This window comes from Pomacea canaliculata, linkage group LG1 (assembly GCF_003073045.1).
Source record: "Pomacea canaliculata isolate SZHN2017 linkage group LG1, ASM307304v1, whole genome shotgun sequence".
In the NCBI taxonomy this organism is placed as follows: Eukaryota; Metazoa; Mollusca; class Gastropoda; order Architaenioglossa; family Ampullariidae; genus Pomacea; species Pomacea canaliculata.
The window spans coordinates 44,437,028-44,463,081 of record NC_037590.1 but is presented as its reverse complement, the minus strand read 5'-3'; the positions used below and the strand labels follow the sequence as shown (position 1 = coordinate 44,463,081).

The 26,054-nt window shown below is 41.0% G+C and overlaps 2 protein-coding genes across 4 annotated transcripts; one reads left to right on the top strand and one right to left on the bottom strand.

The window, feature by feature from the left end:
- Positions 1–10,225, top strand: LOC112566491 (L-rhamnonate dehydratase-like). 2 transcript variants are annotated; one of them, XM_025242717.1, is made up of 4 exons: positions 1–20; positions 8,248–8,699; positions 9,017–9,361; positions 9,489–10,225. In XM_025242717.1, the coding sequence occupies exons 2-4, from the start codon at positions 8,250–8,252 to the stop codon at positions 9,981–9,983; spliced, it is 1,290 nt and encodes a 429-aa protein (XP_025098502.1). In that variant the 5' UTR covers positions 1–20; positions 8,248–8,249; the 3' UTR covers positions 9,984–10,225. The 2 variants fall into 2 exon arrangements, with proteins under 2 accessions (XP_025098502.1, XP_025098495.1); XM_025242710.1 differs by lacking the exon at positions 1–20 and adding an exon at positions 7,311–7,471.
- On the bottom strand, positions 10,126–25,996 carry LOC112566478 (coiled-coil domain-containing protein 40-like). Of its 2 annotated transcripts, none has more exons than XM_025242691.1 (19): positions 25,950–25,996; positions 25,500–25,554; positions 25,089–25,155; positions 24,164–24,583; positions 21,562–21,794; positions 21,044–21,127; positions 20,592–20,811; positions 18,808–19,106; positions 18,408–18,511; positions 17,792–18,035; positions 17,160–17,342; positions 16,527–16,772; positions 15,043–15,256; positions 14,245–14,414; positions 13,930–14,021; positions 13,166–13,354; positions 12,280–12,400; positions 11,962–12,120; positions 10,126–11,187 (listed from the first exon to the last, which is right to left on the bottom strand). In XM_025242691.1, exons 1-19 carry the CDS (start codon positions 25,967–25,969, stop codon positions 10,936–10,938), a joined length of 3,372 nt encoding a protein of 1,123 aa, XP_025098476.1. In that variant the 5' UTR covers positions 25,970–25,996; the 3' UTR covers positions 10,126–10,935. The 2 variants fall into 2 exon arrangements, with proteins under 2 accessions (XP_025098476.1, XP_025098485.1); XM_025242700.1 differs by having other exon boundaries at positions 24,164–24,292.
- Positions 25,997–26,054: the final 58 nt, after the last annotated feature.

Sequence of the window (26,054 nt, the reverse complement as noted above, 5' to 3'; positions counted from 1 at the left end):
CGAGATTTGTATCTGTTGAGGTGAGTGTGTATTTTGTTGATTGTTCGGTGAGCGTGTGTTTAATGTTTGAAGAATGTTAGTTAAGTTTTGAACTTGCCATTTAGCTAAAGACTTTTTTTTCTCCAGGTTTTGTGGGGTTTTTTTTTTTTCTCACTTTTGTTGTTGATCTTCGCTTATTCATCGTATCCGCCTCGGGCTCACCAACCAGAGCGAATTAGAAATAACTTCAGGAAGAGCATGCGGTGTGTCAGTAAAACTTTGTGTTACTTTCAAGTGGACATATTTGTGTTACCTAGAAGTGGAAACTTTGTGTTATATTCAAGTGGAGACTTGGTGTCATTTTCAACTGGAGATTTTTTTTTTAGGGGGGAGGGGAATTGAATGGTCGGAAGGAAACATAAGATGTGTTGTGGCAGTGGAGTGTTCGGACTGTGGTTCGGAAATTTGGATATTTGTTTTTTTGTGCATGGGACCAGCTGTGGAATTTGGCAAACATATCTCACATAAAATATAATAGAGAAGTCCGACATATTTTTTGCAAACACATCAACTATCTATTTATTTAACAGCATTGATGCTAGAGAAAGCTCTGACAAATCAACTTTTTAAAAATATGTAGCAATTTAACATCTACATGTCATCCAAATTTTAAAATGACAACATGACAGTGACGATGTAGTTTAGCTTATAGTTTACTTATTTTATGAAAAATAATGTATATTAAAACAAACTGTACCACAGACAGTCACAATAATGTCTGGGTTTTACTGTCGTGTACCTTGCTGTATGTAGGTGTTTAAATAATTTACTGTATCATTTGACACTTTGACACTAATGACCCAGCGTGTCTCTTCACACCATTGAAATATCTGTTTCAATACAATTTGCTATAAATTATATCTGATATCTGATATCTGGCATCGACATTCTCTAAGATACCGTTTTATTTTTGCGTTTATTCTGAACTATACGTTTTCTTTTCTTGAGGGTTTCTCAATGTAAGTTTTATTCACTCCTTAAAGATTATCCTTTTCTCTTTTATTTTCTTTTCTCTCTCGCACGCGCGGCACACAATGTGGGTCCGCTCGTACCTCAGTCTGACATATATGAAGCGGGGGGCGAGGCAAACTGCTCGCTGGTTTCCTCCAACAATGGAAGAATAAGCTGCGGTAACCTAGTCAATGATTGCCAACTGGTGTGTGAAGGCGCATCACTTTCATGCCACTCCGGCGTGTCATTTTTCCGCGCACCACTTCTCTTTTGCCAGGGAGGCTATTGAGGATGTTTGAGGCTGGGTGGGTGCACAAACGGAGTGGACATCGGGGGACTCGGACCCGAGGTCGGCGCGTTCGACGAGCTGCTGCAACTTTTGACGTCCGCACAACAGCCCGACGTCCAGGTGGTGCACGGGCGCCCCCTCGCGGCACGAGGCTGACCGCCTCATTAGCGCACCGTGTCGCACGGCGTCGCACGTGCACTGGCGCGGTCCTCGCGCGCACACTTGTTTGACTTGCGGTCCGCCCGCGGCCCACTGGGCCAAGGTGGCAGCTGATTGCTGCGCGCGCGTCTGATAGGTTCACGTGGTGTTCCGACTGGTAAAATCACCCATTTCTTCACGGTTCTCAACTGCGCTCCGATTGAACGCCGCATATTTTAACGACCGGGTAGGTCGCCCCAGGCCTGTCACCACGGTCACGTGACTACCCTCGGGCAATCAAAATTTTAGCATTCTAATGTATGCAAGCCAAGACCTCATCGATATTAGCCAACTCTAAAATGTCTGGATCATCACTTCATCTGAGTTAGTGGTCACTGACATTGTTCATTTAACTATTTTTATTTTTTATCCAGTTTTTCTGTCATTTTAAATGGAATTTTTTATGTTAGGATAATGCAAAAAGTAAATGTATTAGTCACCCTTAAATAAGGGTAGAGCTTCGTGTTCTGGAAGTTACTGCATTATGGTCACTGGTTTGTGGCCTGTGGATAGGATTCTGCTTCCCCACCCCACCCCCACTCTCCATCCTGCCATTCTTTTCAGTAAAAATAAAAAGTGCTACCTGATTTATAAGGAGCTATTTAAAGCTTACAGATGTAAATGTGGCGGAGGGAGCTTTTGATTCCGCTTTCCACGGACGTACTCTAGACATGATGAGCCACTTCTCGGCCAGTAGGCTACAGGAGTCCATGCCAGTAAACTACTTCGCTCATTTATTCATGTTTATCTGTTCACCCTGGCCGTGCCAAGCATTATGCTACCAACATAGCTAGCTTGTTGTTTGTCTGTTTCACCCTGGCCGTGCCTAGCATTATGCTAGCACATAGCTAGCTTGTTTGTTTATCTGTTCACCCTGGCCATGCCTAGCATTTATGCTAGCACATAGCTAGCTTGGTTACGAGTGCTTGCGTTGCTCAGTACAAACTCAGCCAAAGGCATGATAGACACTGCTTGACTAGCCACTGTGTTTCCACATGTAATGTTCCATCAGGTAGTGTTTGTAAGCACAAAGCCAGCCATCTGTTCATGTGTTTGATGGTGCATCCAGATGCCGCCTACAAGTGACCTCAGGTCGGTTATTTTGATGAGACTGATATTTTTCAAACACTCTGATGTGATCTCACTTGTTTCGAAAATCCTAACAAGTGATCACTTTCATGATGGTGAGAGTAGAAAAACAGTCTTCATATGAATGCTGACCCGCAGTCCATCCCTTTCCACATTTCTAGAATTTTATGCGGTTACAAATCGAAAGGTGAATAATGATTTAGTTATTTATTTATTGGGCGTCATCACGGATTTCTTTTAATGCGATCTTGCTCTTTCTTACACACACATGCGTGCACCCCTCCAGTGAGACTTGAAAGAGAGAGAGAACGCTCACTCGCTAGAACACACACACCCTCTCTCTCTCTCTCACGCACGCACGCACCCACACACACACAGTGGCCTGTCTCTCCGGGGGCAAGCGAGGCCAGTCAGTTGGAGGTCTCGGTAAACTCAGACCCCTCTTTGTCTCCGCATCTCTGAAAAGTTTGTCACTGTCCTGGCCTAGTCTGCTGGGACAGCCAGTCCCACGTCGACCATACATTATCTTCATCATCCAGCTGTCCTCTTCGACCCGCAGCCCTGCAGCCGCGGTAGCATCGTGGGTGATCGCGTTGTTTGTGTCATACAGTCAATGTCCTCCTTTACTACAACCCTTCCTCAGACAACCCTTCTCTCTCACTTCTTTAAGCTAACGCCACAGTTATAAAAAATTCTTCCTTGACGACAGAAGCAAGAGAAGAAAAAGAGAAAGAAGAGCACACTCACACCACACACGCACGCATGCAGAGACACACGCCCAGAACTGTAACAACCTGAGCGTTCACAAATCACATTCACAGCAAAGACATACTTCACATGACAAAACAGATCCTGTGTCCAGCGGTCTCTGAAAGGTGATCAAAAATACACATTTCCTCCATCACACACATACACACACATCTTCCAGCCTGTCTTTGTAGTTAAGACGGCGGAGGACATTAATGCCGAATTGATGCAACCTGTCTCTCCCAGAGCGCATTTCAACTGTTTGCCCGCCACTGATCTCCACCAAGAGCGATTTTCTCGCTGAGAAATGTCTTTGTGATTGCGCCAGCTCCGTGGGTATATGTCTCCTTTACAAACATTTCGGAACATCTGACTGCAAAGGTTCGACGGCCACAAACAAATCGCAAACGTCTCACTTTCGAAGAGGCCAACCATCTGTGATATCATTTGTTTTAAATCGGAGAGGGAATCAACACCACGATGCCCAAACAATAAGGAAAGCGGAGAAGAGAAGACAGAAGAAGAGGAAAGATACAGGGAGGAGGATACATGGAAAGTATGGACAGCGCTGTGTGATTAACTCCCCATGGGGCTTTGAGGAACCGTGAAAAATGGACAGAGCTGGTGGCGAGGTCACCGTTGTCAACGAGCATGAAAGCTGGGGGTCACATGACAGTGATTTGTCACTGGCCACCTTACAAACTCAGCTTCATCTCCATGTTCCGGTGAGATGTTCGAGGAACTCGGGAAAATGTGCTTCTGGGAAGAGATGGAGATGAGAAATGATGTTACAAAACCAGATGCGTAGGTAGAAATAGTAGGTTGCCATGAGAACGCTGCGGTAGGTAGAAGTGGTATTCGAATATTAACGTCTCTGTGGTAGGCCTGTAAGTCCAGATGTAACTGTGCTTTCAACATGATCATAGACTTACAAAATGGTGGAAGCAGCACACACACACACACACAAACAAACCCACTTATCTTTTTAGTCTTCTTTGTCCTCCTAGTGCCGCAACCATACCACCCCAGCGGATCCGGTTCTGGGCCGAGGATCGATCTCCTCCTGGTCTGTCTCCGAACCCTGCGTTTCATCTGTGGGTTTAAGTCCAGAACTTGTCTCGTTAAACTCGGTGTCAAATTGCAATAAAATCAAATTGTCAACCGTACACTGCAGTCTATGCAAAAACTTATTAAATACATTTTTTTACTAAAACAAGGATATCGGCCGGCAGCTCTTCCTTGCGATGTAAGTGTAGAAGCAGGACTGAAGTATCGTTGGAAGTCAGAGAAACATTGCAGTGTACTGCTGACGTCAAGCAATGTCTGTAAGACACAATAACAAACACGTTAATGCTTTGTACAAAGCCAGGATAGTGTTTTCACGAGCAAACCGTCGATGTCGCAGTTGAAGATGTGAAATATTTTCACGGGTGAGTCCCGTGCTGTGTCATGGTGACCGTTAGCACGGACACCTCGTGTCGCGTAGTCACTGGGTCAGTGGAACTTATTCTCTCCCTTGTCTTGCTTGTGTCTTGCCGTCCACACAAAGTCCTCGACATTATGGGATAGCAATTGTCATGAACTGTGGAGGACCGGCCATCTTGTCACTTATTTCTTGTTGGTGTTCTTTGTAGGGTACTGTTGTCCGTTTTCGATGTCCTCCATTGACTGGGCAGGCAACTCTGACCACGCGTACAATGATGTCTGAAGGGGAGAGGATCGGGTAGGTTGTTGCCGTCTGTCACTCCGATCTTGTTCACTCCATTGAGTATGACGTGTGTGTTCCTGGCAGTTGGAGGCACCTAGTAGCAGAGTGTTCGTGGTCCGTCGTGCACTAGTCATCTTCGTTAACAGCAGCCTCGTTATCGATGACGTCACCGGTTCTGGGGCGTGTGCGTCTCGGTTCAGCGAATTTGTTCTTTGTTGTAAACGGCGAACTTGACTTCTTCACGAACTTTAGACACGTTGTTTGCTAACGGCTGTATAGCCTGGTGGCTACCGACAAGGTCTGAAGACTGAAAGGTGGTGTGTTCAAATCTGACAGTGACAAATAAAAAAGTCTGAGTGAGTGAGTGAGTGAGTGAGTGACATACGACATACGAGTTTAATTCGTTCCGTAACCTTGCTCGTATGTCAAATTGCTCGTATCTCAAAACAATTTTTCCCATTGAAATTCATTGAAATGCCATTAATCCGTTCCAGCTCCCAAAACACCACCTCAGCTGTTTTTGTTAAGTGTTTTTGAATAAGAAAAAGTGTATTTACAAGAAGAAACATTTATTTATGAATAACAAATACATATTCTATAAAAACATATTAAATTCTTTGTTTGTGGAAGTGTGTGGGATCTGCTTCAGCAAATCACCGTAAATCGCTCGTGCCTTCTCACACATGATGCTTTGTGTTAAGGTTCCTCCTTGAAGCTGCTTCTCTGTTACTCACACAATCAATAGTTTCTCCATCTTTTCATGGAGAGAATTCCGGAGCTTAGAAATTATTGTAACGCCCTTAGCTGGCGTTGTACCATTTATCAACTCCTGTTTAAGCTCAGTACATATCATTAATGTGCTACACCCGTACATCCTCGCCAAGTCAATTACTCGCACACCTTGCTCATGTTTTTCTACGATTTCGCGCTTTAATTCAATAGACATCATCTTAAGTCTTCTTCGGACCCATGGTTACAAAAATAAATGTGATAATGTTTTGTAAATGTACAAAAAGCAAAAAAACGCGAACCCAACTTATCAAAAATGCTTCGAAAACGAGGGAAACAAGCACACAGACTGAGGTGTAGTCTGAGGTGGGAGAAACTGTTAGACGCTGCACACGACCCCAACATCCGCCCCGCATGTTGGGGTCGTGTGCAGCGGTGTAGTGTGCGATTCCTCGTATCTCAAATCTTGCTCTTATCTCAAAGCAAAATATCGCTCGCTCGGCGGCTCGTATCTCAAAACACTCGTATGTCAGGGCACTCGTATGTCGAGGTACCACTGTACCTGTTTAGTCTAATGCTTTATGAATTGCCGAAACATTGCTATCATCTTCAGGATATCGTGGAAGACAGATTTCTACAAGATTCTGCATGGATACGTACGTTCGTTGCCTAGGCTTCGGACAAAGGGAGAGTTGCTGCTATATGATAATTGTGACAATCGCAATATCATGAGTTCGGCATCTTTCTGTGCATAGTGATGTTTGTAGGCGATCTCGAGGATGTAGGGGGGTTAATTGCCCACATTTGGGGAAACATTATCTTGCAATAAACCCAATCCAGTCATCTTAAAAATAAAGTTTTGAATCGTACTAAACCTTTATTTTGGTTGAGGCTGGTATATTTCGACAAAAGCAAGCACACCCTGCTGACGCCAGGGATAAGGTATTCATAAAGGATGCAATACGAAATATCGTATGTAGTTTTGTAATACGAATATAGGCAGCGCTTGCGTATATGCTGTTGCTGTCTGTCCCATGTATTATTTGGGGTTTTTTTCTTTGATTTGGGAGCAGGGGTAGGAAGGGAGGGATGAAATACGAAATATCGGACTCTCTGAGTGGGTGGTGGTGGTGGTGGTGGTGGTGGTGGTGGTGGTGGAGGGGAAATGGCTTACATTTGTTTAAGGAACAATAAATTATTATTTATTATTATTGTGTGCAGATGCGCACATGCATGAAAAGAGAATGCATTATTTAAGTGCTGAACTAAGCATAATTATCAAAAACACTAATGCATTCACATCTGACATCTCTTTGACGAACAAACAAAATGATCTGAGTGATAGATGAAATGTTGTGTTGATTGGTCTCAAACATTAAAGATGCGTTAATTGTTTCTAATTGAGGGCTGGCTATTATACGAATGAACTTTTACACGTCATCTGGTACAGCTAATATGCCTTTGTAACCAAAGTTGGTTGACTTCTAGCTGGTTCATTTCTTATCTGCCAAATTGCGATGCAAAGCTGTGTTCTTGACCTCAAACGTTCCCACAAATCCGCTTGGGTCAGGTCATCGCAAGCAGAACGTGTGTCAGCAACACTGCGGCCTTTTTGCAGAAAGAGTGACCACGTATGCACAGGCGAAGTCAATATTCTGCAAACCGACTTGCTTCAGTGCGCCTTTCACAGCATCATCAACACCGAGGCACTCTTAAGATAGGTAAAAATGTGTTCAATGCCATAGGAATGGATTTGCAAGTGTAAGTGAGCGCGTACATGTTGTACATTACGGAAATGAATTCATATTGTTATCTCTGTGACCTGTACTTGGGTGAAATGAGTGGATGCATTTGTTTAGTCCCTCGGATGTCAAAAGATATGACAAGACATTTTTATTTCTTCAACAACTAACGATTATGTCGAGTTACAGGTAGCTATCACATTTTGTCTCTCTCTTAGAAAAAAAAAAGCAAACAACCTGTCTACGCATAAGTATAAAATATATGTAGCTTCTCCCTGTTTGGCAATAAGTATTTAATTCAGCTACACGCCGACCAACCTCTATACATATGGATAAAGTGCCAGCGCTGCTGGCACAAACGTTGATGGAAGCTGTGATACTTGATGCTGCAGCATCCCTTACGAGGGTGACATCACAAAGTTTACTGGAGAAGTCTTTCAGCTTCCGTTAGTCCTTGTCAAGTTCTGCGACCACCGACATGTCCAGCACACACTCAGAAACAGTCCGATACTCGTATTGCATTCCTCCCTTCCTATCCCCGCAAACATAGAATTCAGAGACCAGTCTAAACAGATCTCTATAGTAATGTGTCCAACACTAGCGGTTCTTTACTCGCATGCAAGTCCAACACTTTTTGTCTAGAGGTATGCCCCCCTTCCCCAACACACACCCACAAACACACCTGGCACATTCGGTCCCCATCCCCCTTATAAACTTGTACAGCATAAGATATATCCACGTTCCTTTACCAACAGACATGTCCGAGACACGCGCCACTCCGCGCATCAAGTACGTGCGAGCCTACACCCAGACAGCATCTGCGGCAGGCAATCAGGGAGCTGACTGTCATGACGTGGCAGACGACCACTGGATCGACGGTGGCCTGGCGCCAATCGCCTGCCCCATGGCCACCTACCCGCAGTACCGCGCCTCGCGAAAGTCCTGGGGCATCAACGCTCTGGGCACCCTGGTTGTGGAGGTGGAGGACGAAGAGGGACGTGTGGGAGTGGGGGTGACTATCGGAGGGGTGGCGGGCTGCCAGCTGGTTGAGGGCCACCTCAGCCGCTTCGTGGAAGGCTGTGACCCCCGCGACGTGGAACGCATGTGGGACCAGATGTTTCGGGCCACCCTCAACTATGGCCGCAAGGGTCTTCCCTTACAGGCCATCTCCGCTGTCGATCTGGCTCTCTGGGATCTCCTGGGCAAGGTGAGCAAAACCGCTGTCACACTGCTGCTTTTTCCAGCAAAGGCACTGTTTTTTCCCCATTGCCTGGTATGGATTTGCCTTGTCAGTCGTGTCTCTTCTGCTCCTCATCTCTGCCCCATACGTCGGATCTTTGCAAACCCTTTATACTCCACTGTATGTATGAACTTTCCACTATTTTTTTTTTTTTAATCACAATTTTCTCGCCATGCACTATGGACTGTTTGCCTTTTGTGATAATTTTTGTTTGAATATTGTTAGCTAGTTGTTAGTTTTGAGATAATTTTTTTGTTTACTCTGCTGTTGCATCGATCTTTCAGATACGTGGTGAACCAGTTTACCAACTTCTGGGAGGCAAGACCAAGCAGAGGTTGCCAGTGTATTGTACCACCGCACGCCCTGACCTGGCCAAGGAAATGGGCTTTGTAGGCGCCAAGATTGCATGCCCATATGGGCCGGCAGAGGGCGACGCGGGGTTAGAGAAGAACGTGGCTTTCTTCCGGAACTGGCGGGACAAAGTCGGTCCAGAATTTCCGCTCATGCTCGACTGCTACATGGCCTTGACTGCGCCGTATGCGGCCCGCCTGGCACGTCGCTTGGAACCCTTGGGTCTGAAGTGGATAGAGGAGTATCTTCCCCCCGACAGTTACGCCGGCTACACACAGGTTTTATATAACATTGTTGTTATGCGCGCATATATGAAGAACGGACAAGGATGAGAGGTCGTACGCAAAGTCGTGTCTTTTATGGAAGATATACACAATATTCATTATAGAGTTCTGTACTGTGTAGGTACGCGAAGCTCTGCGTGGGTGCGACGTGCTGCTGACGACGGGTGAGCACGAGTACACGCGCTACGGCTTCCGCCAGCTGCTCTCTTCCCGCTGCGTGGACATCCTGCAACCAGACATCACGTGGGTGGGAGGCTTGACCGAGGCGCGGCGGGTCGTTGCCATGGCAGCGGCAGAGGACGTCCTGGTGATCCCGCACGGGTCCAGCGTCTATTCATACCATCTGCAATACGCCTTCACCAACTGCCCCGTGGCCGAGTTCATCAACCTCAGTCCAAACGCCGACAAGATCACGCCTTACTTCGGAGGTCTGTTTCCTGACGAACCGCTACCCAAGGATGGTTTCATCGACCTGCCAGACCGCCCAGGATTTGGTGTGACTTTAGAAAAGTCCCGACTGATCCGGCCGTGTCCTCGCTCAGAGGAACAGTCCAGAAAACAAGCCCTTGCCAACATCAACTGCCCTATTCCCGATAAAGCATTCTTTCCAGTATAGGCAACATAAACAGCATTAAAATGTATTGCTGTAGACAAATGCTAACAGAAAATCTGTAAAACATTAAAATGAAGTGTTTGACTATATAGCTACTGGTGTGAAAACTGCTGCAAAGAAACTTTCATCTCCTAGAACATAAACATGTCTTTGGCTGTCTTTTATTCATACTGTCACTCCTCTGCATTGTACATTATTACAAAACAGATTTTTAGAAATGACAATAAAACCAAAACCTCCCTGTAGTAACTGTTGCTGTATGTCATGTCAGCCCACATTAATGTGCCTATATAAATAAATCTATAAAAATATTCCCCCATCTCTTAAAACAAATTGCCTGTCAGCATAAGCAAGCATTTAAAAAAAAAAAGTAAACTGAGTCACTTCACACTTATGGCGCCTATAGTAGGTCACATGACTGAAATATGTCGATACAAACACCACAAGTAAAGAATTATATGGTGGAATGTCCATGAATCTGTTGACCCTTTTGACAAGAAGTTTCAAAATATTCATCCAATTTTACTGTAATAACGCTTTAAAGCCTATGATGCTGATGTCAAATCATGACACCATCCAACCCCCTGACACAAGTGTGATGCTATGCAACCTTACAACTGTATCATAAAGCCATGAAACTCCAACGATCAAGACAGTGCTGCAAGACCATATGATGCCCATTAGTGTAAAAGTTATGGCCATATTGTTCAAGAGATCATGTGATCTCTAAAGGTTACTTTTCATTTTTCTAGCAATTAACAATACCATCACATTAGCGAAAAATTTCACAATTGAGTAAATCGGTGATCCCTGCTGTCAAAATCTTTATGAATTTAAATTACAATTTATTTTTAGAGTGGAATCTTTGTTAAAGGATGTGTCATTGTTATGGTATTTCCTGCAGCGTCTATACATTTCTGAGAAAGGATGTTATGCAGCAATGAAATCTTCCATGTTATGTTGATTCTTCTCCTGCAACAATCCTGGAGCTCAAAGCCCAAGTGGCAAGACGCAAAGAAAGTTGAGCATAAGGGAATTCTTGGTTGAGACGATCAACAATGGCATTCAGGGCATGGAGGCGGCCTTCCTGTTTGCCCTGCTCAATCTGCATGGCTGATTCTGTCCGGCAGATTGGGGTGTAGCGACCTTCCTTCACTTGCTGCAAATACTTCATGCGCTGCTGCTTTGTTAACAGGTCCATTAGGTTCTGCCAGCAGAAAATTGTGAAACATGCGTTCAAAAGCTGTACAGTACAAATGCTGCACAATCACACCATAGTCATATTTAATGCTACTTGAGTAATGACAAATATAGTGCATTATGGACAGTAATAAGAACTGACAAGTATTATTTTATATTGGTATGTTTACAAAATCTATTTCGGTTTTCATGATGCTGTTGTCCTTTGCCATAAGGTTTAAGGTTTCAAGATTATTGCTTTGTGATCCTGTACAAGACATTTCTTAAGCCTTTGGAAGGTTAAGCTTGTTCAAACAAAGGTGAATGAGCACACGCTTATATCATTCTTTCAAAAAATCAGGACACTATTCACAAAGAAAAGAAAAAAAACAGTTTCCCAACAAAACTGATGGATGCAGTCCACACATAGATGCACCACTAAATGCTCCACCTCAGAACTGGACATTAAGATGAAGAGCTTTAGATTTTCGGCTTTGTGCCATGCAAAAAAGTACACCAAGCACTACACCATGCTGTCCACTCTACCAACAAGAGAGACAGCTGGGATGGTTAAAGAACGTTTCCCTCCCACCTTCTCTCTGCCTTCCAAGGACAAACTCTGTACGTAGGAAGGTAGAATCTTCAGCTCTCAACGGACATTAAATTTAACAGACACAAACTCACAATAGAAAGACCACAAAATAAAATTCTGTTGGCAAACTTCATGGGCTTTCCTGCTGCCTGCCATGCCTGAGAAATGGACATGGCTCTTCAAGAAACATGTCAGACCTAAAAATCTTACTTTTTGCCGGAGCTCCAGCATCTGCTGAACATCACCATCCAATGTTTCTGCAGAAGACTGTAGAGTCTGGCAGTTGACCTGCTTCTCTTCCAGATGCTTGCCCAGTTCCATCTGGTGCTCTCGCAGCTGCCGGATCTCCGTATCACAATCATTTGCATCCTAAGTGGACATTAATGCACAATAAAGTTTATCCTCATTGCAGATTCCTAGGCAGTTTTTCAAAATAAGTTTCAAGCTGGCACAGGATGCAACCAAAGAAAAGTTGCAAAAGCTGCAGACACAGATATGTCAACCATTTCTGGTAGGATTTTTTTTTACCTGAATTGTGGTCTTGATTTTTTTGCGGAGTTCTGCCATCTGTCTCTCAAATGAACCCTTTGTAAGGATTTTCTTTTGCAGTTTAGACTGTGCTTCTCCTCTTGTGACAATTGTGTCTCTCCTAAAATGTACATGCCAGAGAGGTAAGAACAGGAATGCTGGAATGCTCCCTCCTTCTTTCTCTCAAAGTAAGACTAGTTACTGACTCAAAAACACAAATATTAAATATGGCTGGATCTCAATTCAACAGAAAACGGCATTCTTCTGACTTGTTCATGCTAACGTGTACTCACCTGTATCACCTAGAACAACCTTTCTCTGCATACTCTGTCACAGGGCATTTTTGTTCTTTATTTTATGGATCAAGCCTGCTTTATGCATCTTACCCACAGACTTAAGTACAGATCAGACGGTGCACCAGTCACTCTGATTCTCTTACCACCTTTAACTCTTAACTTAAGACCAGGGCTTCTGCTAAGGCTAAATTCTTCGGGGTCCCAGGGACCCCTTCTTCAGATTTTTAAGGGGTCCCTGTTCTTCGCCCAAATTTGAAAGGGACCCCGTTGACGAAAATTGAACGGGTCCTCCGAACTTTTAATGCGTACTGTACGCAATTTTTTGCGTAAGCAGAAGCCTTGTTAAGACACATCTTTTCAGAATGATGACTTCACTGTGACCCCGTCCTAACCATGAGAATGCATACCTGTGTCTGTGATTTACTTTGTGTATGAGTGACTATATGTTGTAGAAGTAAGTGTGTCTGTTATATGCAAATATGAGTGCATGGTTGTAGATGATTTAGACTATGTATGATGTATGCACAGCACTATGAACAAATCTTTAGAAAGGTGCTATATAAATCCTCATTATTATTATTATCACCCACCTCGACACACTCTTTTCCATGTCTTGAATCATCTTTTCCTGCATCTTCAGCAGCTGCGAATAGCGCAGTGTCATGCGGTGAATCTCGGACTTCATAGCCTTCATCTCCCCCTGTCCCACCTCTGTGTCTATTGCTGCTTTTGTCTCACGCATCAGTTGAGTTTTCTTCTCCCAAAGCATGATTTGACGTCTGTTGCGTATGAAGAAGAAAATATCATTGGAAATTACAAAAAAGATTTCAAGTAAAATATTAGTGTCCCCCCTTAACTGTGGCATATGGTTCCAATACATACACATACATATATCCCTTGGCTACTACCAAGTGATCAATTATTAGTACTAGAATGGGTGAGTGAAGGACAGCTGGAAAGATGCAATGGCTGACAGATCCTGCAATCCATGGTCAGCAGGTCCTGCATGAAACAACCAGCCCATTTTTTTGCACGTTTGCCAACTAATTCTTCCTCTGTCCACCTTGGCACTGAACCACTGAAGAACAGTTTGAGACAGAGTATCATGCTGGGTCACATGCTTAAACCAAAATACTTGCTCTGCTTCAGTGCTGCAGAAAAGAGTTCGTAGCATCCTAAAATTGATGGTGACCAAAGTAATTGTACAAGATTTGGAGCAGCTGCCCAATAATGTGCTTTGCCTTGAAAGTACTTTCACTGCAAAGCACACTTAACTTTACCTTATAAAGATTGTGAAAAAAGGAATTTTCACAAATATTAAGGGGAATGTTGACAAAAATGTGTTGCAACTTACTCAGCCTCAACTAGGCTGTTAAGCAGACGTTCCTTTTCCTCCTTTACAGACTCCAGTTGATCTGTCAGACGAATGGAATCCTGCTCGGCCTCCTGCAAGATGCATTACAACTAACAATATTTATCCACTTGCAAAAAGGATCTGTAGGAGCTTCATCATTATCTTAATCCTCTTTACACCATTTTGGTAGCTTGTTAACGTCACTTGTTATGGTTTTACATTTCATTATCCTATAGATGCTATGCTCACAAATGTACCATTCCTCATCCTTTCTTTTTTTCTTTACAGTCCTATTTCTACTTTTGTATAACTTACCCTAAGCCCCTTGACAAAATCATTCTCGGACAGGATGTTGGTCTGCTCCAAGAACATTCCTGTTGATGTCTGCTTATAAAGCAGGGCGTTGAGCTTGACAATATCATTCTCCATATCACGAATGTGACGTTCAATGTCCTCCATCTCACGGTGCTGCTGGTCAATCTCATCTGTCAAATAATCCACATCACATTCCACCCTAAATCCACACTTTAGAAGTCTTTCCATGCATTTTATACATTTCAATTATATGATGTCTCAGTTGCACAAACATTTTTCTTTTATGCTCTCTTAAAGTGAGACAAATGTATGACGAAATGAATTATAGCACAGAAATGTAGGTTATTATTGTTTAGCCCACAGCCGTATGCTCCTTGAGGAGTAACAAGAACTAAGCTATTGCGTAGCCCTCTCTATGTGAGACTGTATTTACAAATGTGTCCCTTTATGCATGTTGAACATGTGTGCACGAATATTTGCATTATAATAATAATATGTATACTTGTATCATGCAGCATCATGACCATGATAGGTTGCACTCTCTGTGCTGACCAGTAATGATGAACATTAGGTAACAGACAATGGACGGTGAGATACATATAGGCACACTGAGCAACATAAAGATGAAGTACAAGAGTAGAATGTAATGCAATGGATAAAGGTATAAAGGGATATAGGGACTGTAAACAGTATAGAGATGGAGTAGTTTCATATCAGTACACATGACAGACAATACTGCAATACCAATTCCGCATAGTATAGTAACCTACTAAAATAAAAGAAAAGAGGAGTATATACTCTGGGTTCGAATTTTCTTCTGAGACATTATGGTCAGCTGGCTACTCAGTTTTTCCACAGCCGAGGATTGGGCTTCTCTATCCTTAGTCATCTGCACCAGTGCCCCCTGCTGCCGCAGCCACTGCTGCTGCTGCTCACTGATCTCATGCCTGCGCTGTTCCAGCATCTTGGTCAGTGCATTGATCTGGATCTCCATCGGGCCCAGCTCCACACCCTGCAACCAAAAGCCATTGACAATGACAATGACCAACTTTATTAATCCCAATAGGCAATTTAAACATGTGAAATATGCTCAGTTACTATATATAAACAGTTCTAGTTACAAGGTAAACAAATATGAGCAAGTGACACAATGTTTAAAAAAAAACCCACCTTACATCTAGACTATTCACATGCACACCTACATCATTACACACATATCACTGACAATTCATCTGTGATTGAGCAGCGAGACTGCAGATGGCACAAGCAATTTTTAGGTGCCAATTGTTTCTACATACAATCATAGCATAACTGTAGCACTCTACTAGTGTACTAAGTTATTTCTTTGTTTTGTAGAGGGTAGTGGTCGAATGGCTCCCAGGACTGTTCCTTTCCCACCCCTGCATACATAATAACAAACATTGAACTGTCCACCAGTGGCTACTGGCTACTGGACCTATTGTTACACCAGAAGTTATGATGTAGGGAAGGCCAAGACCAGACAGTGCGGGATGGAGGCGACCACTGATGTCATGGGGGAAGGGGAAGGTCGAGGCTGCATAACTAGGTCATGGGAAAAGGAGAGGATGTTTGCTGGAACAATTTATGGGATAGAATAAGTAGTGCAGCTTTGCAGTTGAAAGATGGGTTTTGGATTTGGAAGTGAGAGTGGAGAGAAGGCAGGTCAGCCGCCGAGTGAAGTGCTGAATAAAATCTACAGATATGCGGCAAACTCCATCTTTATTGTGTTCTTGTGCAAATAGCCCACCCCTACATACCCATCATGGACTGAAATGCTGGTTACATAACATTTACCTGAACTTAATAACACAAGTTCTCCGGTTAATACATGTTCAGGTACTGACGAAAGCCCAGTGATGCTGAGAAGAAAGATTATCTCTAAGGGTAATGAGATCAAGCTATCCTCTAGTGCTCATGCACCTCAGGTTGTTAAATCCATAAAAAATTTTCTACACTTCAAATAAACCATTGTAATCAGCACCCTGATCAGAACCAGATGACAAACAGATGATATCAGGGAGATGGTTAACACTGTTAGAAAATATCATATATTAAAATTTGTAAATAAAGAAAATGTTTATTTCTGAGCTGTTCTGTAATTGTATTGTATAAAACTCTGACTTACTAGAAAAGCCCTAAATTATATGAGATGCCTTTTTCAGACCCTTCAACAAAGGAAGAGATATGTCATAACAATATTACCTCGACCTAGGCCTATATCTATCACAAATATAAATGATACAAACAATGCTGTTACTCACCCCAGCTGCATTAATCATGCTCTCTAGCTTCTTGTTGTACTGGTCAATCAAGCTCTGCTTGCGTTCTATCAGAGTATTGCGTTTTTCAGTATCCAACATACTTTTAGTGATGATGTCATTCTTGACTACCATCTCCTTGTCCAAATTTTCTTGAATTTTTAAAAGTAGCTCAACACGCGTTTTTATATTTACAGTCTCCAGATTTGAGCGAGCAATTTCATTTTCAATTTCTGCCACTTCAATTTCCTGTAAACAAGATGATGGTGATAATAAAATTGGTTAGGCATATTTCCTCATATTGATATGAGTTGAATGTGCTGCACAAACAACAAACGAACTGACAGTCAATGCTAAAAGAAACACAAGCATTAGCAAACAGCTGACACTATGGCAAACATGATCTTAAGGCATGATTGCAGAACTAAGGAATGAACAGAACAGTATATTTGATTACTCAGTATAGTTCTTAAAGAAATGGTTTCGAGGCTGGACTTTAAAGTTTCAAACATAAACAAAACATAGTATTAATTTTAGACTGCCTGAAATTCTCTTCATTATACTGAGTAGCATCAGTAATTGTGGAGCCCCCTGACATATTTATACAGCCACACATCACCTCTCACAGCAACATACCACATTCTTGGTACGCTCTCGAGTCTGAAAGGTCAGTTTCTTGGAGTACTGGGCAGCTTTATCCAATGTCAGCTGTGTACGAAGGCGCTCCATGATTTGATCTTCCAGGGACACCTTTGCTTGAAATTCTCTCTCAGTCTGTTTCCTCAGTGCATCTAATTCATGTTCCCTCAGTGTCTTGTCCTGTGTACAATTAGAATTAGTGCAGGCCTAAGTAACATAACAACTAAAATTTATTTAGTTTACAAAAGCAAGCATGCATGTTTGCAAAAACACTGAGGCATATCTGTTGACAGTCATATATACCATTATCTATGACTCCTTGTCTATGCAGCACTTTCTGTGTAAAAATCTTGATAAAAGAGTAGCTAGGTTTCAGAACAATGAAAAAGTAGACAGTAGAATTAAAATTGTTAGTTTTCTCTTTCAGAAAGTAAACATTTGAAGACTACCCAATCATTTGGCATCGTTGCATTAATTGTTTCATGTAGAATGAAATTCTGCTGCTTAGTGAGATGAAATAATTTATAAATGGCTTAACTGAGAAAGGAATATTTGCATGCAAATCTTCCCCCACCTCCCCCAAAATGCATAAATAAAAGAATAAAGACAAAACAGAAATAAATATTTACAGCATTTGCTCTGTTCAGAGACTGCTCTGTCTCATGCAGCATACGAGTGTAGACGGTGTACTCAGCTTTCAGGGCATCAAAACGTGAATGACACTGGGCCAGTTGTTTTTTGACAGCCTCAATTTCTCGTTCTGTTTTTGCTAGGATCAGAGTCAGCTTCTCATTGGTTTCTTGCTCTTTTTGAATAGACCTCTGGTAACCCTCCATTTCCATCTCCAGTGACAAAATCTTCTGCTCCTGTTTACTGTAATGAATTACTGCATTACAAATAATTCCCCAAAACTGGAAATATGGGAACTGAGGACGTAACCACCAAACAATTTAGTAGCCTTAGTTTAAGTGTTCTTTTTCATCATCATTATGAACAACATCATTAAAATGTCTTAAATATGATGCACTAAACATTTCTGTTGATGTAACTTTAAAAACAATGATAAGAATTTTCACATTTTTCTATGCACTATAACAAGTTATCTATTACTAGAAAGTTAACTTCGGAGCAAAAACCTATCAGACTAATCAAGAAGTTTGCCCAACAGGTTAAGACAAGTAAGGAGCTGAGAACTATGCTTATGGACTGCTGTCAGAAATCAACACCTAAATGTTACTGACTTACTCCAAGGCCTCCTGCATGGCTGCATGTGCTTCATCTCGACGGCGCATGCCGATAAGACTGGAATTCCACTGTTGAAACAGTTGTTTCTTCTCCACCCCAATAGCCTGCAATATAAGATTGTGCCTGCCATTTGTGATATAAAGGTAATAACTGAAATGAAGATGAAATACATTAAACAATTTATGGCTAGCTGCTAGTGTCACTCATTCTTTTTACTTTTAGTTAGTAATTATATATATGCATACACAGAAACAAATCTTTATTGAGAAACTGATAGGTGATGGTTCTTGTCATATGATTTAATCCAAGTTCACAATAAGATTAACTTTTCTACAGGGGACAAAAAATTGTCTTTGTGGTTGCTCTACATTGAAAAAAGTCCAACAACTTCTTAACTGACCTCCATCTCCATGTTAGCTTCCATGAGGGCATCTTTGGCTGCTCGTGTCTCCTCTGTCTGGGCTGTGATCTGTGCTTCATACATGGCAACTTCTTCCCTCAACTTGTCAACTTGCTCGACCAACCGATCTACAAACAGATCCTGCCTTTGCTTTGCAGCTTCTGCTTTTGCTACATCCCCCTCTGCCTTTTCTGCAGCTCGTCGCATGACAGCTATATCTGACCGCACATCGTCTTTGGCATTCTCCATATAGAAGAGTCGTAGAGCCAGATTCTCTACTTCTCCTTGCAGCTCAGCACCTGTTGGAAGGCCATAATGTTCCTTTACAGACATACCAGACTCTAGTACCTGAACAAGACAGTTCTAAGTTAATCCCAACATAATCCTGTTCCATTGGTAGAAGGAGTCTATCATTACTAAATGGCATCTTCAGCTTTATTATGAGATTTTAAGTGTGGCAGAAACATATAGGGCTTGGCTCTGTAATCCACTTTCTGTGCCCTAGACATGGTGAAAATAGTTTGTTGCCCCTGTGGTCTCTAGAATATATACATTATTATGGACTCAATGTTGACAGCATATTTAATGGGTTATCCATACTCAAAAGAAGGAACATTTTATTTTGTCAAAAATAAAAAACAAAATAAATATAACTGTAAAGGTATCCCTAAAAACAGACTTAAAGAGAATAATTTAAACACAAAAAAGCTTTTTTACCCTGAGTCCTATGTTTACTTAATTTCTTCCAGAATGAAAAAATGCATAGTTGAGGGAGGTGTATATCTCAACATGTAACTGGGAGTAAACCCTTAAGTAAATCATAATGCTAACATGGAGCCAGCAGGCAAAGGCTTTCCACGATGAAAGTCCTAGCTAACACTCAGTGCCTGTGTGTTCTCGACTAGGTCAATCCATATGTTTCACTTGGAGAGGCAGATAAGTGTTGCCATGTATATAAGCCCAGAGAAAAGACCGTTGTCCAAGTTGCAGGCTGGTCAGATGCCACATTTGTTCCCCTTAATGACCAGTACCAGTCAAAGGATGAATGGATAAATGAATGATTCAGGTTTTGACAACAGAGTTCCTTCCCTTGTACAGTTTATTGTCCTTGCGAAAAAAAAACAACTGTATTGTCACACATCCTCAGATGTGTCATCAAATAGTAAAACTTATAAACCCTATCACAAATGGCATTTCCTGTACACACATTTGTATGAAAAAAAACATGGCTGCAATGTGTGAAAATCTATAATGTTGACAAAAACCTGTAGCTTGATGTAGTTTGTAACCAGGGCTTTTATACGCTATGGATGTCATTCTCAAGTCAAGCCCTATAGGGCCATGTTTATTATGCTTGCCTGTCACCTGCAGTAAGACCACACAACAAAGCAAACTCTCGCTGCAAACTGCCTCAAAGATTAAGACTATACCAAAGTTCTGGCTCATCATTAGACAGTCTATCGAACACAATGAAGCAGTGAGGTGAGCACCCAACTGTTGGCTTTCTTCTCAACTCGGACAGAAATTCTTGATGAACTCTTGAATTTCCAATAATTCTCTAACTGTGACTTGTGACCCCATTTGCCATCCTTGCTCCCATTTTATTCCCACTGGGAAAGTCTTGTGACATGGATAGTTGGCTGAACTGGAAGACAGCACACAGACTCTATCGCCAAAGAGTCATTAATCATCAGACTTATCATGGCACATAAACCAGCGTCTCCCACAAACATATGTTTCTCTGCCAATGACTTTCACAGATCTAAATGGTGGAATAGTCTTACCCTTCTTCTTTTCCATGTTCACTGTCAGCTGTGTATCTTTATAGACATGACGCACATCCACAAGTTCCTGTTCATGACGTTGGCGCAGTTGGTTCTTCTGTGAAAATTCATCATGGTTGCGCTCCAGCATCATTTGGTAACGAGCCAGCTCTTGCTGCACGCCATAGAGGTCCACTCCAAGGTCTTCACGTTCCTTCTTTCTAACACGAAGGGACTCATCCTAGATATTGAAAGAAAATATATCATATGACACATACACAGGCATGATTAAGCACTAAGAATGAAGTGATAATGAATTTTATGAACTCACTTTATGTGTGTGTATATATATATACAAAAACATTCTAGATATGTTTGATAATGCAAATGGACATTAAAGAAAAGTGAAACATACTTTTTGCTGAATGTTAGTGTTAAAAGAAAGGAAGAAAAAAGGGGGTATATAAACTCACGAGTTCCCTCAACTGCAAAGTAAGCCGCTCACTTTGCTTGTCCAGGTGTGCTTTCAAGGCAGCTTGGAAGCGTTTCATCAGAGGCTGTAGGAAAGATGCAAAGTATTAAGAACAAAGTATTATGGAAGCTGTGTCAACCCTGGTCTGGAAATCCAACGACTTGAAGACTTCTTTTATGTAGTACTCCAAACTGTGCGTATTCAGAATTCTACAGCAATTCATTTTCTTTGTCCAAATGGTGAAACCAGTCTTAGTTCTTCAAACTGTTCATATTCAAATCTGATGCAAACAAACCTACTCTTTTAAGAGTGTTTGCAAATAGTATGCATATAATAGTGCCATATCCTCATCCACATGATTACACTATATTAATAACAAAACAGAAATACCTTTCATCTCTACAGTACATTAAGTGCAATAGTAAAACATGATGAATATGTTACAATTAAAAAGGAAGAGAGAGAAGTTAGAACACAATTTCTAAACCATTATGCTTCATTAGAACATTTGACACTTACATGATCAGGGTCCAGAACAATTAGCTCTGTCTCGGTGCTACTTCCTTCACTCTCCTCCTCCCCCTCCTCTTCACTCTCACTAGCTTCTTCATCCTCACTTTCATCTTCATCATCACTGTCTCCACCACCACCACCCCCACCACCCCTACCACCCCCATGCTGAAGTTCAGCAGCTGCAGCAGGCATCATAGGCAAATCAGGCTCTTCCTCTTCAGCTGGTGTTTGAGTGCCACCTGTAAAGATGGAGACAAACTTTAAACATATCAACTCAACTAATGATAAAACACACAAACGATTCAAATGTGTAATTTTTTTCATCACATTCTCATTGTATCTCTAAAGACATGCTAGCCAAGTGCTTCATGCATGACTGCAGGTTAGAAGGCCACTGGCTCAAGACCAGCTTTGACCTGTGACTGAATTACTCCTCCTACCCATCCAGCATTCAGGAATGGTTACCTGATTTTTCAGAATCAAGATGGCAGTAGAAGAGAGTTTGGCTCCACCTTCCACAAAATGTTCCTTGAACACAGCGAACTGTGTTCACTGCCCCTACAGCATTATGCTTTGGTACTCTTTATCTGTACCATTTTTCTAAAACCAATGGAAGTGGATAGCCAAGGGATTAGAGCACTGGCGTCCAAACATATAGCGTACTGGTTCAATTCCCAATTAGTGAAGTAAACTTCCCCAAGTCGAACCAGTTGCCAGGATTGGGTACCTGACTCCATAAAGGGTTGGGCAAGGTAAGACAGTGAGGGAGAGGAGATAGGCACTAGCCTCATGAAAAAGTGGCCCTGAGAAAAGTGAGGTTTCTAACACCTCACTCGCTAATGACCTGTAAAGGTTAAGGATGAACTTTACCTATCTGTACCACTTTTGTTTTTCAAAACCAATTAAGCTGAAACTAAGTGTAACAGAAAAGGCACCAAGACTAAGACATGCAAATACTTCTTCAACTTTGGGGTTAGTTACAAAGCTCAGGTTAAGCTTTTGAGCTGACTAATGTGTACAGTGGAGGATGTCCAGTAACTTTTGTTAGATGTGTTCTTTATGAGTCATACACTTTTTTTTAATTAGAGAACCATATCATTGAAAGAGAACAGTATAAAAACTGCAAAAAAGTAGGGTTAATATTTGCAGTTGTGTTGGATTATTTTGGAAACTCATCTTTGAATTGGTCTTCCTTTTTGCATGCTAAATCCTGAAATAATTTTGGTAAAGTCCTAACAGAATAGATATTATGAGTTGAGATGAGTTTGTAATTAGACTACTGTTGGTTTCATTCTGTAAGATTATGTAAATTGAGGTGGGCTGCTACAGAAATCTGTATCTGTTATTTGGTCCTCTTTGCGTTTTCTGTATTTGATTTTATTCTTTGTTTAGTATGGTTGTTTATTTTTTTATAGTTCATATGTTATTTGTTTGTTTTCCTGTCCCTCGTATACTGTCCATGTCTCATTCTAGTTCATAGGCGCTAAGAGCATGCTCCTTAGGAGTGTGAGTATGTGCTTTACAAATTTTGCATTTATTATTATTACCTGTATGAAATGTTATGTAATACTGAGGAAAATTTTCTGTTTAGGTTTGGTTTTTTATAATATCCGTTTGCCAAAGATCACAGGATTACAAGAAAAAGAATCAAGAAGGAAGACAAAGATTGCAACAGTCTGACACAATATGAAGAATATACATGTTGAGTGCGTGGTAGGAAAATCATGATAAGAATATTTGAATGAATATGTTGTAATGTGCTTTTTAGTTGCTTTATTTTTATTTGAGAAAAACCTGAGTATTACATTCATTTCTAAATTTATATTTTGTTGCTTTAGTTTAACGGCATATACAGACTTTAAATTTATTTTCTGTACAAAAGTAAGCTGTAGAATCTGTGTATGATAGTACATGTATTTTTGACAGTAAGATCAAACAGCTATGCGCATTCTCTTGTGACAAAACCAGTTTTGTACCTTTTTTTTTTCAAAGTATCCAAATGCAACATTCACTCAAGTTATAAATGTTGACCATATATATATATATAAAAGCATGCAGGAATGATACAAAAATAAAAAAGATATCAGTCTAACAATGAAAGTAGCCCCTATGGCTTTTGCCTGTACTCTTTACCTATTCTTTGCTTACTTCTTTAAAAATTGGGCTGCAAAATCTCCCAGACTAATGCATTTCAATGCTGATGATTCACTAGCTGTGATGACCTTCATTGTGCATAGGTTAGTTTATACTACACATATTTCTACATAGAAATATCTACAGTATTCCTAGCTCACTATGCAAACTATGTAAACAGCTTTAAAAAACCAACTCTGATCAATGGAGTGGTGAGTTCCAGCCCAATCAGCAGCAAGTTTACAATACTTTAGCTATCAGTGGTGGGTGGGAGTCTGCTGAATAGGACACTTGTAAATGATAATGATGCAAATGACAAAACATAACTAGAGTATCCTACATACCAGTCAATGAACAGATATTTCATAAAATTAAAAGTTCTGCTGAGATCGATCTCTTTTGTTCATCACTTTCTATGCAACATTTCAGCCTTTTCTCTCTCTCTTGCTATTATCTATCATCTGTACATTCTCACCTTTGTCTTGCTCCACTGCTTCCTCTCTCTGTGTGGCTCCAGCTCCATTCTCTATGACCTCAACCGACGGGTGAAAATCTCTTCCTGAATCTGAACCTTGGCGGCTACTAGTAGGTGAAGCTGAGTGACCTGAAGAATGTGACAGCATGTTATTCACTGAAGTAGCTGATCTTGGCTGATTTGCACTACCTGGTCTGTTAGACGTGGATGATCCTGGCCTGCTTGCACTACCTGGTCTGCTAGAAATGGTTGACCTTAACTGATTTGCACTATCTGGCCTGTTTAAGGTACCTGATCCTGGTTGTTTGGTACCACCAGACTTATCAGAAATGGCTGACTCTGAGCGATGTGCACTAGGTGGCCTAGCTGATGTAGCTGACAATACACTTGTGGCAGAGGGTGGACGAGAAAGAGGGTTTCCTTGAGAACATGGAAGAAAGCCTGTTACAATACTTATTCTTCATCTTTTTCATTTGATATTTTGCTCTCTTTTTTATTCCTATATCTATGTATACATGAACACATATAAAGGATCTTTGTACAGAGATTAATCATATATTAATATACAGGTATTATAACTCTTTCTTGATTAAATGCTGTGTTAACTGCAGACCTGAAGAACACATCTTGCAAAGCAAACAAAAAAAACCTAGTTTATGATTTACCCATTGTAATAACAATATAATTAAAAAGTTTACATACAAAAGGCCTAAAATCAATTTTCTTAAATGTTAATTTTAAACAATATTTTTTATTTTCTGCAAATAATTTCACACACTGCACAACCAAAAAACTTTTCGGGTTGCACAATGTGTAAAAACATTTCTTGCTTTACTTTCATTTTTTTTCATCCTGCTTCTTTCAAAAAAGTTATAAAAAAGTAAAACCAAATAAAAAATAATATTACAGACTGTATATGTATTACCTTTTTCTGAATCTGGTCGCGTAAGATCCATGTCTACATCTTTATTTTCTTCTTCAGTGTCAACCTCCTAAAGATCCCATATTAAACATGGATTACATAAAATGTAAATTTGTCTGTTTATTTTGTTTAGCAGGAGGAAATCTGAAATTAGTGATGGCAGAAAGAGAGATGGAGAGAAAGAGAAGGATGGATGGGAAAGAAAAAAAGTAAGTTAATTAGTGTCAAATCAATTATTATGTGTTACAATCTGCATAGTACAATGTCTTTAAAAGTGCATTACAATGATATTGCAGTACAACGTTACTATGCAATTAAGTATCAGACACAAACAGAAATTATCTGTTATTTAAGTTTGTTAAACTATGGTAAGAGTTTCTTAGTTTCTTGATATATCACACAGATTTAACGTACAAATTCATTGTTCTCTGCCTCCTTGGTTTCCAGGTCATCCTGGGGGAAATCCTCCCTAAAAAAGGAGTAAAATAATGATGTGACTACATTTTCTATATATATTAACACAATCGACCTGCATTTGCATGAACATTAGAGACTGGGTGAGCTATTTTGATTTCTGGAGCTCTATCTTATGTAATGTTAACTTCTATCCGCATTTTCAAGCGATTGCTCATACTATAAGACGTAATGAAATATTACAGTTGTTGACACAGTATGCATATTTCTTCGATCCAGCATAAACAATTTTCAAATATTCTTTCATTCATTCGAACAGAATAAAATCACTTGCGATTATTATCCATAAAGAAATAGTTAGTGTAATGTAATTTAATTCTGGTATTTATTGGTATTCTATTTAAAATCAGTAGCATAAAAATTAAATATTGCTAAAGAGAGCTATCCTACTTAGCTGTGTCATCCGCCATGATGCTTGTGGGTTGCTAAGCCGTACGAAGCATTCCGCTAAGCATTGTGGGGAGTGCAAGTAGCCAATCAAAACCACTCTTATAA